At 39.9% G+C, this 14,312-nt stretch overlaps 1 protein-coding gene across 1 annotated transcript in view; it reads right to left on the reverse strand.

The window, feature by feature from the left end:
- MBOAT2 (membrane bound O-acyltransferase domain containing 2) overlaps nt 1-14,312 on the reverse strand; it is a gene marked incomplete at its 5' end in the record, with an annotated part of 112,784 nt that overhangs the window by 24,429 nt on the left and 74,043 nt on the right. Inside the window, 4 exons of the mRNA XM_042457534.1 lie at nt 4,182-4,365; nt 5,300-5,354; nt 8,441-8,496; nt 11,275-11,370. Coding sequence (XP_042313468.1) covers nt 4,182-4,365; nt 5,300-5,354; nt 8,441-8,496; nt 11,275-11,370 — 391 coding nt within the window. The remainder of the gene's footprint in view (nt 1-4,181; nt 4,366-5,299; nt 5,355-8,440; nt 8,497-11,274; nt 11,371-14,312) is intronic.

Genomic DNA, 14,312 nt, shown 5'->3' on the forward strand with positions numbered 1-14,312 from the left:
AAAAAAAAAAGGAGGCAAATTCAGCCAAAAAAAGCCCATCCTCTTAAGCATTTAGCAAGATGACAAGGCAGAAGTTGCAATTCTTTTTGTAAGAAAGCAAGTTGAAATAGCAACTTGATACAGCAAATGCAGGAAGGGAGGGCAAAAGTGTTACACCATTCACATTATTTCCCATAAAGCACACAGTATTTACTGGTGTTGTATAATGCAGCCAGATTTCTCTTAACACCAGTTAGGAAGTGTAAAGTATCATGAACATTACACAGATTGTCTTTTAAATAATATTGGAAAGCTAATGCAGCAAAAGTGTCGAGCATGTGAGCAATACAATAAAGAAAACTTACCTGTAGAGAGAGCACTGAGTTGATATATTGAAGATAGTATTCCTTATAGATCATCATTTCTAGGCCTTGTGGTATGAAACAAGAGCTTTCTAGCAAGTTCATGGATATAAAAAAATAAACTCTCTGTCAACTATGCGTGTCTAAATTAAGAATAGAAAACAGTTTCTAGTGGGGAGTGGGTGCTGGAAATGAAGTTCTGAAGTTCAGAAATCCTTCAGCTGTTATGAGTTGAACTCCTAAGGTCTGGCAGCAGTAAATTCATCTTTCAATGTCTTTTTGTCCCACTCACTCCTTTCTCACTAGAAACCAAACTGATTAAATGAAAGCTATCATACTTCAAACACCATGAGAAGACACGATTCATTCGAAATGAAAATACTGTTCAGTAAAGGTGAAGGCAGTAGGAAAAAAGGAAAACAGCATTATGGGTCAGCTAGATATGATCAAGGAAGCCAATGTCTCAAAATTGCAAAACCTGAACAGGGCTGTTAATAATAGGGTCTCTTGGCGATCACTCTTTCATAGGGATGTCAAAATGTGAAGTCAACTTGCCAGCAAATAACAACAAATGCTTTCACAAGTTTGCGAAACTGAAACAACAGTGCAGAAACAACAACGGATGGTCAAACCCAAGGCAATTCCCATTGCTACTCTCAACTAAAATAAACCAACTAAATCGATGGAATGTGCATAATCCAATCAGGAGTTGATTCAGTGGTCTGCTGTAACAGGGACTGACAATCTGATTGAGACTCAAGACTATTTCTACTAGCATTAAATACTTGGATTTAAGGCAAAGGCTGTTTCTTCTGTGGACTTACACTGGTCTGAAGACTTCTGAAAATGCTCACAAACTGCCCAGCTGACTCCCCAAAGTATTGTTTTCCATTCTCACTCACTCATGTCAATAGTTCCCAAAGGTAGTATGCACAATGGAAGGCTTGAGCATTCTCAGAGGCTTTCACCGTAGAGAATGAAAAACTAAGTTTTCTTAGCTGCTGCTTTGGTTACTTTCATACAGTGTGTATTTGGAAGATGTGTCAGATGTGATGTCTGGTGATCTGGAAGAGATCTCTAAGCGTAGGTATTTCTGAGCCTTTGAAGTTTATTCAAAGCTTAGAAAGAAACAGTCCACAATATTAATTTAAATGAAGTTTCCTTTCAGGTTTTCCCCCCAAATGTAGTGTATACTGATCATGTTGCTTTGCAAAATAAATAAATAAATAAATAAAGCAGCTACTTGTTAATTTTTTTATGTGACTTTTTATTGTCATGGCAAGTGGGGTGAAGACAAGACTCCCACTATGGGCAAGAAAGAGCAGATATTAAACTTTGTTAAGTAAAGCTGCACCCACTTCCCCTCCCATGCTTTTTAACAGAATTGGGCAATTTTTGTTGGGCCACAGATGAATTTTGCGCTCCCCGCACCTTTCACAGACCATATCCTCTTCAAAAACGTGGTTTCCCTCCACCTGCTATTTTGTCAGATCAGATGTTCAGAACATTTTGTGGAGAAAACTGCAGAAATACCCCAGCCCTGCCATCCCATAAGAACAAGAAGCTGTGTGCCTTGATTTAGAGAAAATTGCACATGTGCTTCTCTCCCCCTTCCTCCAATGCTTCAAGAGAGCTTGCTTGAGCTCTCTGAGGCATTGGAAGGAAGCCGGGAGACTTGCATGCAGTGCCTCTAAGGAGCAAGTGTGCACGCGTCTCTTCAACCCCTCTCTGCTGCCCTGTAACTTGCCCAGGGTGCTTTCAGCTTCTAGCCCCCTCATGTCCTTTAAATGGGGGGGGGGGGTATTTGTGATTTCTGCACATTCATGGGAGTCCTTTGTCCCACCCCCTGCGAATGTGGAGGGACAACTGTATATTGACACATCAACAGCTCATTTTTGTTTCCAATTAATAAAGTTATAAGTGTTCTCTCTGCAGCTGCATCCATACTGCAGAAATAAAGCAGTCTGACACCGCATTACTTACATGGCTCAATGCTATGGATTTCTAGGATTTGTAATTTTGTGAGATATTTAGGGTTCCTTGTCAGAGAGTTTTGGTGCCACAACAAACTACAAATCCTGGAATTTCATAGCACTAAGCCATGGCAGTTAGTGTTGTCAACCTAGATTATATCTGCGGTGTGGATGCAGCCTGTGTTGAGAACCAAACTTTCCCAAGGTTATCAGGCAAATTCATATTTGAAGGTGGGAAATAAAGAGACAAAAAACTGTTTCCATGCTCCAAACAAAGATCAACTTGGTGGGGGAAAATGCACTAGCCAAAGAAGCAGTGAATAGAAACATTGATCCAGGATTATCACAGTAGTTTCATTCCTTGAAGTTTTACCATTTTTATTTTTAAAAATGCTTTATATCTATAGCGGGAAATGAAGCGGTGGAGTGCTCAAAATTTAAACGTAGACTAGCCTTGAGAGTGTGCCAGGTACATGGTTCTTACTTTTTAAAAGCCATACTCAAAGCAACAAGACATCAAGTGTATTAGTGCTTTATGATCAGAATCTTACACACACTTAATGGAAAGCAAACTCCAGTGTATACAATGGGAGCTACTTCTGAGTAAACTTGTTCTGCAACAAGTGGCTATTTTGCACACTGAAAAGCAGCATGTTTGCAGTAGTTCTTCTTCATTATTCAGGAATGAGGTGTGTCAGTAATACTAATAATACCTAAAGCTCATGATTATCTGCGTAATAATATAAATTGCCCAGCTCATGATGTTTGCTTGTATTATGAACTGAATCTCTCTCTCCAAGATCTTTTCTGACTTAATGTAACATAGGACTCTGTATTCATGGAAAACATTCAGGCTAATGAAACTGGTTTTAATGTGTATGTGCAGAAGCACATACAAAGAGATGTAACCTTTCAATGAACAGCTAAAGCTGTTTCACTGCTTTTATTCTGTAAAAATCTGATAGAGACTTACGATCTCTGAAATCAATAAAATGTACATTTGATTCTCCAGTGAAAACCAAACTAAGGCTGTAATTATATGCACATTTACCTGGAATAAAGTTCAATAGAAGGGGATAGAATTAATTTGTTAGAAAATGTGTATAGAATTACTTGATGAGACTGGGAATGGCAATGTAATTTATTTTAAAGATCTTGCCTTTTATAAAACTATGAAGTATTGCATATTTAACATTTTATTTATTTCACTGTATTATGAGGTATATTATTAAACTTGCAAAATCCTGTATTTTCTCAATATGGCAAAAACCATAGATCAAGGATCACACAGACTTGCAGCAAAAAGGGGCAAAAGAGACAGTTCCGTTGCATGAACAGACTTATTATTATTAACCTTTATTTATATAGCACTGTCCAACCCATAATGCTGAGATTATTCCAGGTTCTTTCAGATATATATATATATATATATAATAGTAGGAAACCAAGGGAGTGTTGATTTTAAGCAAGTTAAATCACATCAAAATTTAAAATGAAATAAAAAGCATTTATTATAGAAAAAGTGTTTTAGAATCATAGAGCTAAATGCGTCTACAAGGGCCATCGACACCAATGCCCTGTCATGTTATCTTGATCAGCACCAAACGGGATTATAGGGATGCCAATCCCAAAACCTCTACCGTTCACAAGGCCCAGAAATGAGTATCTATGGAGAATATCTACCTTTAGGCAGAGGTAATCCTTTTTTAAAAAAAATGAAGATAGAACTATACCATTCATGAATATCACTATTCATGGTCCACATACAGCTTGAGAGTTATGCCTGTAAGAAACAAGTAATACATACCAGCCTTCACATGCAATGACAACAGAGAAATAGGAACACTGCAAAAGTCATAGATCTTACATTTGGAGAAGGCTCTGTTTGTTCATATTTTATCTCTTCTTTCCCATTTGCTTCAGACTGTGTCAGTTGGTATGATCTGCCTTCAATGAAAGTAATATAGTCTTTATAAGAGCATAACGGGCCTGCCAGGATACCCATGAAATTACAGTTGTAACTTAAATATTCCAGTAGACTTGGCATGCGTCTGTAATTCAAAGATAAGCAACTGGTGAGATTTCACTTAGGTTTTTAAAGAGATCTGTAGTACAAAAATAACACTAATATCCCACTGTGGGATAAAGGCCTAGCTGATATTAAATAAATAACAAAATAAGACTGTGATTCCTGTGTTCACAAATAAACATAGGGTGTAAATTTCCACGCTGCCATCAATTATCCACAGACTCGTATATTCAGTGGTCCCTCCACATTTGCTGGGATTAGCAGTGAAGGACCCCCGTGAATGTGGGACAACTGCAAATAAAAAAACCCACTATTCTTTTTACCTAAGAGAACACCTTTCTAGGAATCTCCAAGTCCCCCAGTGCAACTCGATGGTTGACATCTGCCAGAAGTTGATCATAGAATCATGCTGGAGGACCTACAAATGCCTAGAGAAGTGCTTTCTCTAGGACCTTCTAGTTTCTCCAACACAATTCTATGGTCACCTTCCAGCAGAATTGAGCTGGAAGATTTAGAGATTCCTAGAAAGAAAATATTAATCAAAACCACAAATAATCAAATACGCAAACGTCAAAGCTGCAAATGTGGAGGGCCAACTGTACTCAAAATGGATATACTGTGCAATATGGTAAAAGAGATCAATTAAGGGACGTGAGTTCTGGTTTAGAGGAGAAACTGAAGATCTGACTCAAACTCACCAACCCTTAAAATATTCAATGTAAAGTGAGTTAAATTAATTTTAATATTATATCCAAACTAATTTATTTAAACTATATTTATACCTTACTGATCTTTGTGGGATCAAACAACTCAAGATGGTTTGATTTCTACTGTATTCAAATGAATGGGATGCAGCTCAGTGCACAGTCTTCCTGTCTCCTTCCAGCTGAGCTGCAGAGCGGTTGAGTGAGAAATGAAAGCTGAAGAGTTGAATGGCAGTTTGAAGAACAACTTACCTTACAGCTAAGCATCGCTGTGGTGTTGTAAGTTCCTCATCCTTTCTAAACATTCCTGTGGATGGTGGAAAGAAATGGAAATACATTATGGAAAGAAATGGATGTGTAACACACTGGGCTGGTACAGACATACTGCCAAGCCATAGTTAACCATTATGTGAATAACATATCCTTTGCTTAAGGCATTTCTCCCTATCCCTCTGCTATAGCTGTGGATGGGTCAGGTAAATTCAGCTTTAATGTTAACTACGATGAACTAAAGGAGCCAAAATACCTCAGGCACCCAAACCCTTTGGATCTTGAAAGCTAGGCAGAGTTAGGTCTAGTTAGTGCTTGGATTGAAGACTGCCAATGAATACTAGGTGTTGTAGGCTATATTTCCTTGCCTAGGAAAGCCCTATGCAATACATGGAGCTGCCATATGTTGGCAAGTGACTTGAAGGTACATTCAAACATACAATGAATTAAAATATGCCAAATTCAAACTACTGTTTATTAATCGGGTCCATATTAACCAAACTTAATGACACAAAGAACTGCATTACCATATATACCCAACTATAAGTTGAGAAATTTGTGCCTCAAAATGAGCTCCAAAATCCTGGGTAGACTTATACACAGGGCAATATGGTAATACAGTTCCAGATCCCCCCTCCCCCACGGATGCCCAAAACGCTGAGACCTTAAGCTCTGTTGTCCCCAATGGCCGTGCAAGGGCTCAAAGCGGCTCACAATTTAAAAGGCCGATGCAAATCAAATATGAGAGCTTGAAGGAATTGAGAGGGGAGGATAAGCAAAATACAACAAGTAAAAAAGACAAGCAGAGTCCCCCCACAAAGTCCTCCTTTCCATTGTTCCTGGGCCCCATAAGTCCTCCAGAGTACACCGCCACCACCTGAGGAGGCCCCCTTAGGCCTGTCTTTACATGAGGCTGGGAGGTGGCTTGGGCCTCTTTCCAGGCCAGGCTACAATCTCAGCCCGGCACCAGCAAACATGCAGCCGAGCTGCATAGTCTCTCCTCCTACGCCACGTTGTTCACTTACATGTGGCCGGGGGCTTTGCCAAACGGGCGTCCTTGTCTCTGCCAAGTCCTCCTCTCTTTTCTCCATTGTGTTGACCATTGGGACAATAGAAGCCCCCAGGCCATTTGAAAGTGAACAACATAGCAGAGGACGAGGACGAGGACAAGGAGGAAAAAGACAAGGAAGCCTGCCTACCACTTTGTTCTCCTCCTTGTCCTCTGCCGTGTTCTTCACCTTCAAGCAGCAAGGCTGCCCGCCTGGCAAAGCTTCCAGGTTGCTCAAAGATGAATGGCATGGCAGAGGACGAGGAACACAATGCAGTGGGTAGGCGTCATTGTCTCTTTCCCCTGTCTTCCTCCTCCTCCCCCTTTGCCATATCATTCACCTTTGAGCAGCCTGGGGGCTTTGCCTGGCAGGCAGCCTTGCCACTCAAAAGTGAAAGACACGGCAAAGGACAAGGGGGACAACGCAGTGGGCGAGTTGCCTTGTCTCTTTCCTCCATCCTCCATCCTCCTCCTCCTCATAAGGCGCCCGCCCAGCAAAGCCTCTGGTCCGCTCAAAGGTGAACAACATGGCAGAGGAGGAAGAAGACAGGGAAATAGACATGGACACCCACCCACCACATTGTCCTCCTCATCCTCTGCCATGTCGTTTACCTTCGAGTGACAGGGCTACCCACTCGGCAAAACCACTCAAAGGTGAATGACACGGCAGAAGACAAGGAGAACAACGTGGTGGGCAGGTGTCATTGTCTCTTCCCCCCTCCTCCTCTACTATGTCGTTCACTTTCAAGTGGCCTGGGGGGGGGGGGTTCCATTGTCCCAATGACTGACACAATGGAGGAGGAAAAGGATGACTTGGCAGAGACAATGATGCACACCCACCAAAGCCCTGGCCACTTGTAAGTGAACAACATGGCTGAGGAGGAGAGACTATGCAGCTTGACTGCGCACTCACTGGCGCTGGGCTGAGATTGTAGTCCGGCCTGTAAAGAGGCCCAGGCCCCCTCCCAGCCTCATGTAAAGACAGGCCCAAGGAGGCTTCAGCAGGTGGAGTCAGCATACTCAATGCTCCTGGACTTTTGGGGGTCCAGGAGCAATGGGCCTGGGGCTCGTGCATGGAACCTGGGAACAAAGGAGGACTTTGCGGGGGGACTCCGCTTGCCTTTTGTGAGTCTATTTTATTTATTTTTTACTAATATTTTGTATATCCTCCCCTTCCAGTTCCTCAAGCTCTCATATTTGATTTGAATGGTCTTTTAAACTGTGAGCCGATTTGAGCCCACTGCACCCAATAGTGGTGCGGCCGTCATATTTTACTGTCAACGTATCCATGGGTCATACCAAACCCCCCAATTTTGGCCCTAAAATGTACCCTCAACTTATACATGACGCTGACTTGTAGTCGAGTGTACTGTATACAGTAATCTAACACAAGTAAGAAAGGGATAAAGTGTGCATGAGGGGTTCTACAGCTTCCTCACATAACACTAAACCATTATCATTACGTGGTAAGGCAGCCATTAGCTCCCTATTTATTTACAAATCAAGGAACTAAATTTCCTAATCTCAATACACTTTTATTTTTATAAGTTCAGCTTTATAAATTGATTGGTTGTAATAACTACCGCTTAGAAAATCTAGACACTTACATGAGCCCATAACCTCATGTATCACCACAGAATTGCAATACAAATATTTTATATAAAAATTATGAACTGCTAAACAAGGCACAGAACAGCTAAGTAAAATCAAGAGAATACTTGGTCCATGAATCATCACAACTACCTATTTTATTAGTACAGCTTGGCTGTCCTGAACTTTGTGGCTTCAATTCTCCTTTTATGCAAAGACTCTTCATCTAACCTGAATGATTCTTAGAATACAGAGAATAAACAATCTCTTTCAGTTATGTTCAGACTGTCATTAAAAAAATGTAAAGTACTATAAAATATTCCATCCAGGTAATGTTCCATCAAGATAATGCTGACTTATAGTTGTACAATGCCCCATCCCCAATTTAACAGGGGAATAAGAAACAAACACTGATACAGCCACCGCGTTTATATTTCAGACATTTAGAGACGGTAGTAAAAGAGGAATGGTCCAGAAAGTCTTACCATCATGAATTTCATATGCCAAGCTTGTAATTTTCTGTGTAATTATCATCATTGGGCTATAAAAAGTGGGAACAAAAAAGAGCACTTCAAAACAAGGAATTCAGAGCTCATTAAAAATACTGCTCTTCTACAAGAAAATAAAAAAGTGACAGAGTAATTCTTTGCTACTACTTTGTTTTCTCAAGACTGTATATTCCTTAGAATTCCCTTCCGTAGGTAGGTTACCAGCAATATTAACACTCAGTTCTTTATTTTATATTATTATTAATATATTATTTATACTTTATATTATTAAACCTAACATGTTTTTTTAAAAAAGATTATACTAGATTATACTCTGTGTGTGTGTGTGTGCGCGCGCGCGTTATCCATCAGCCTTCCCTTGCAGCCAGAGCTAACAAACTGCTGCTGAGGCAAGGGACAGAAAGAGAGTATGCCCAGGCTTGTACCCCATTTTGCAAGCCATGAGCCTTGGAAATTCTGGGGATGAAGGGCAGAGAGAGAGAAAGGTCTGTACCTCATTTTGCAAGCCATGAGCCTTGTAATTCCTGGGGGGTAAAGGTAGAGAGAGAGAGAGAGAGAGAGAGGGGTTTCTACCCCATTTTGCAAACCATTAGACATGGAAATTCTGGGGGTGAAGGGCAAAGAGAGGGGGATTCTACCCTGTTTTCCAAGCCATGAGCCTTGGAGATGCTTTTGGTAAAGGGAAGAGACAGAGAGTGTGTGTGCGTGCCAAGGTTTGTTTTCCCATTTTCCATGCCAAGACTATGGCCCTTGGGAGAGGTCCAGAGTGGGAGATGTAGGGAGGGAAGTGGTGCTTTGTTTCCTCCTTTAGATCCTTTGTTACACATCCCTGAGTTTGACCCTCGACTTATCCATGGGTCATATCAAAAACTATGATTTTGGCCCCCAAAACTGCCCTTGACTTATACATGAGGTCGACTTATACACAAGGAGCTTCCATTCCTGCCTTTCAGCAAATCACAGTTTGCCATTTCACCTAATCTGACAAACAGAAGTTTCATGGCAAATTAAAATCAAACCATTATTTATTTCTTATAATTTCTTATAATTATTTCTTGGACTGAATTCAAACAATAAATCCCAAATGGGAGCATATCTTCTGAATGAATGCAATTTATGTAGGTGTTTTCTTAACACATTTCTGTTGATTCAGTGGTTCTCCTCTAGTTGGAGCTAAAGTCTTTGAATGTGGACAAAACATTAGGCTATGCTTTGTCACAAACAGGGATAGGAGTATGCAGATCACTTTCTCTCACACAGAGATAAGGGAAGAGAAAAGGGACACACAGGGCTCCAAGACACATGCATGCTTGTTCTCAATACATGTGAACAGCACATGGTATTAATATTTAATAGCATACTAATGCACCAGAGATAAAATGGCTACATGAGTCCATTCTTCTGTGAGTGTTCCTGTCTCCTCCTTGCTTTACCCCATTCCTTTCTCACCAAAAAAAAAACACATTTTAGAGATCTCAGTGGGGAGACTGAAATAAGAAAAATGTCAAGTCTAACAGAATACAATTAAAAAAACAGTCCCCAAATTTTAAAAGGCAACAGAGGGATAAAGCAGTTACCATTGTTTAGGAGGCAGAGAGGTATCTTACCCACCAACCCACCACAAAAAACAAATTCCAAGTAGGGAATCAAGTGGGGGGGGGGGGCAAAAACCAGATTTCAAGCAGGGAATGCTGAAACAAACCAACTTTGTTTCAACTTTTCAAGCCTATACAATCTATCACATACAGTATTTGTTCCGCAGACATTAAACTGTAGCTGACTATAAAGCACTGAGCTTATTTTAAAAGCAATAAAAAGTAATTAGTGTCTTTGCCACTACCTGCCTATAGGGAGTATATTGGTTCTTCTGCATCATACAGTAGATACAGTTTGCTGCCTTTCAGACACATGGGTAATGATAACAGCAAAGGAAGCAATATAACAAAAGATCCACGAGGACCTAGGAGAACGCCATTCCCTGATTACACGAGGCAGAACAGAAAAAAACAAGAACATATTTTCACAATATAAATAATTTCCTCTAATAGGTAGTCCTGTCTCACAGAAAACAGCAGTGAAATAATACCACCCACTGACAAGGCGGGGTGTTTCTAGGTATTTGGCATACTTCATAGGCATGAAGAAATTAATTCATTAAAAGAACAGGGACCTTTAAAACCACTCAAGGTTTGTGCATGATCAAAGCTCTTTCAGAGGAACAAAATGTTAAGAATGGATATTCCATCTGAAGTGGCCCTCCCACTCACTACAGGACTCCTTAAAAAGCATCCTGCCCCAAGAGAAGGAAAAATAAGGCTGAAGAGAACAACATGAGGAGAATAAGGAGTACATATATTTAAGCTATATTTCAGAGGAAGGGACAAAACCACATCTGAGTATTTCTTGCCTAAGAAAACCCTATGAAATTCATGGGGTTGCCATAAGCCAACAGGCAACTTGGACACATGCACACATATTTAAGTAGCTGACTAGTCTGGGTCAAGAAGAGAAAATGGCTTAAAAGAAGTTAGGGGATGCCAGTTAGCCCAAAATTAACCCACACAGCATCAGGAGATATGGGTGGTTTTTTCAATGAAATAATAAAATTAAAAATAGGTGTGCTTGGCACCAAGGCACTTTGTCATGTGCGTTTTGCCTACCTCTGTTTAAAAGACATATATGCTGATCAAAGAACTGAATTAAGCAGACATCAACAAAGCTCTAGGAAATATATATCTAACTCAGCATTTATTGGTCTGTACTATATTTGGACACAAGAATAATTGGATGCAGGAAATATTTGCTCTTACCCTGAAAAATCAGCAGAATATTGTCCATAGTCAAAGATATAGACTCTAGAAATTTGGCACACAGTGAGGTATCCCAAAGCAAAAACAAAACAATATCTGAAAGACAAAAAAAAGTTAATTTAGTTATATGTCTCCAGATTACCATGGATTCATAGAAACTAAAAATGAATTGCCTGTAACCTTCAAAGTCTTGCATAGGCTGAATATCCCTCATATGTGAAGGACAGTTTCTTCCTAAATGAGTGCTTTCATTCATATTTATCAAATAGCCTTCCTGTCTACTCATATGACAGTGGAGGTTTGTGTTAGGCATTTTCTGCAACAACCCTATTGTTTTGAGACCTTCAGAGGAGTATCTGAGTTTCTGCCCTGAGTGATTTCTCTCTAACTAACAACCTCCATTTAGACCCTAGCCTACCATCTCAATGTCAAATGTGTAGGTTTACAATTACAGGTACACAATTCCATAACTACAACATAACTACAACATTTAACACTACAAACACTTTCATTTTTCATAACCTTCTTTCATGTCTGAACTTTTCCCACTGGATATTTTACCTGTTTTGCAGTACATTTCTATGTTGTTATGCATGAACACTATCCGTACAGAAAACAGTTGATAAATCATTTCTCACAAACATATTTAAATCATATTCTCTTTCCTTTAACCTCTTTCCTTTGCTGTATTTCTCTCAATAGCAATTCCTGAAGGTGGCTGGGGGAGGGGGGAGCCTCCTCCACTACATTTGCTCCGGAAGTGTAACCCTTCAGATAGATTACAACTCTCAGAATCCCCCAACCAGCATGACCACAAGCCATGGTGTCTAGAAATTCCAGCCCTGCCCCAAATAAATTTTTCCATGCTCCATCATACTCTACTGCTATGGTATCAATGTGCTTCGTATCACTTGCAGCGTTCAGCTTTTAAAAAAATAACTATAAAGCCCCCATGTTAGTTACTTTTGAGAAGGTGAACTTCATAGAGTTACTTTTTAAAAACTATAAACATTTATTAATTGTTTTGGTGGCTTGGGTATATAAACAAAACTTATTCCTTTTTCAAAGCATCTTTCCCTGCATTTTGGGCACCCTAAAGACTTCTGAAATTTAAACCTTTTCCTAAATATAACAGAAATACCAACTACTTCACTCTTTTAGAAGTCAACTGTGGTTTCTTAGTCTGATTTAAGTCTTCTATTAACTTATGAAAAATTTTGAATAGCAAAGCATACTTTATATGAACTGCATGCCGTAATTAGGTTGCTACATCTTGCTTTAATGAGGCTCTGTAATTATCTTAGGAGGAAAGATGCTGTGTGTGATATGAATGAAGCAATTGTCACTGTGTTCATTCAGAGTAAATTAGTACTATCAAAGATTATCAACTGTGCCAAGGTAGCAGTGTTAGCCTTTTTATAACTAAGCACTTTACCCATATAGTACACTAAGGAATTCTTTGTTATGAGGAGGCTGCTATATTATGGTACAACTTTGTCTCCCACTGTTCAAGCCAATGTAGTCACATTTTAATGTGTAAGCACTTTGCAAAATATTAAGATTCTGTAGAGTAGGCCTGAGAGCCAGAGTGGGAGAGTGGTTTGAGTGTTAGACTACAACTCTGGAAACTATCGTTTGATTCTACACTTGACCCTGGAAACCGACCCTAGGTGAGTCACACACTCTCAGCTCCCCAAAATTCTATGCCTTAGGAGTTCTGCAAATTGGAAACAACTTGAAGGCACACAACAACAAATAGTAGACTCAGAGGGTGACACATCAGCCAATCCACAATCAATGTTCTCAGCTAAAATCATTGCAAGATTCACTGCTGACTCATGTAGAAAAATGTATTTCTCTCACAGGGTTCAGATTGGTTTTCCCTCAGCTCCCATCCCTTGTAGGTGCCTTTCTTTCTCCCTTTCCTCTTCTCTCACAGGTTTCAGGTGGGATTTGGAGGTATGTCTAATGTTAAGAAGAGGCGCAGCATGGTGAACTATTGGCCAACAAAGCTACTACAGAGTAACCAGAATACAATTTGAACAGTCCAGCCTTATTTTGGTATAGATTTCTGGAACATGTGAAGCAAAACCACTGACCAGGATTGACCACTAAGCCACGAACCCAAGAGTGGCAGTGGCAGCTGTTCTGCTGAAAATGAGAGACATTGTCTGCTCTGAGGGGAGGTGATCCGCTCTATATCCACAATGACCCATCTGCGAAATAGCCAGTTACAAGCACTACTTAATGGTACAGCACCCACTCATGTTTCTGTGGATGTTTAGGCTATCCACCAACACACTGTCCACTCTAGGAAAGTATACTGCAGCAAGAAATAAAGAACTTGAAATTTCTCACCTACTATGGGGCAATAGTTACTATGTGTGGCCAGAAATCATGGCAGCTTGCATGCCACTAAAATATCAACCAATAAACTGTTCCAATTTGTGGATGAAAAACACATTTTGTCACTTACCAAATCAAAATGCAATGAGATTCAAGACATGCTTGGATAGCCTACACTCACAAGGTCAGATAATTTTAACAAGATTTCACCCCTAGGTCACAAGGAAGTGGCTTTATGCTATCTGCTGATATTTGAAAGCTCTGGAAGCATATACGTACAACAAACCAATTAGGGTTGTGTTCTAGTTACAATAAGCAACAGAGTAGCACAATGACCCAAGAAAGCTAAGACAGTGACTTCATTGGAGACAAGTAATTGCAACTAAGTGATATTTTCACAAAGATTTCTCTTTTATCTTCACAATATAAAGATCTGTTAGGGAGGCCTGGGACAGGAAGGCAAGGGGAAGCCACTAGTATGAAAAGTGTTATTCATACTAGATAGGAAACAATGATTTGGAGGGAGGGAATTATTTGTACTGTATTGTACTGCATTAGAGTTGTATTGTATTTTATATGTGTATTGGTTTTACTGTTGTATTATTGCATTGTATTTTACTGTATTTTATGGATTTGTTTTAGCAATGTTGTAAACCGCCTTGATCCTTGGAAAGACTGTATATAAGTAAAAT

Source organism: Sceloporus undulatus, chromosome 1 (assembly GCF_019175285.1).
Source record: "Sceloporus undulatus isolate JIND9_A2432 ecotype Alabama chromosome 1, SceUnd_v1.1, whole genome shotgun sequence".
NCBI classification, from domain to species: Eukaryota; Metazoa; Chordata; class Lepidosauria; order Squamata; family Phrynosomatidae; genus Sceloporus; species Sceloporus undulatus.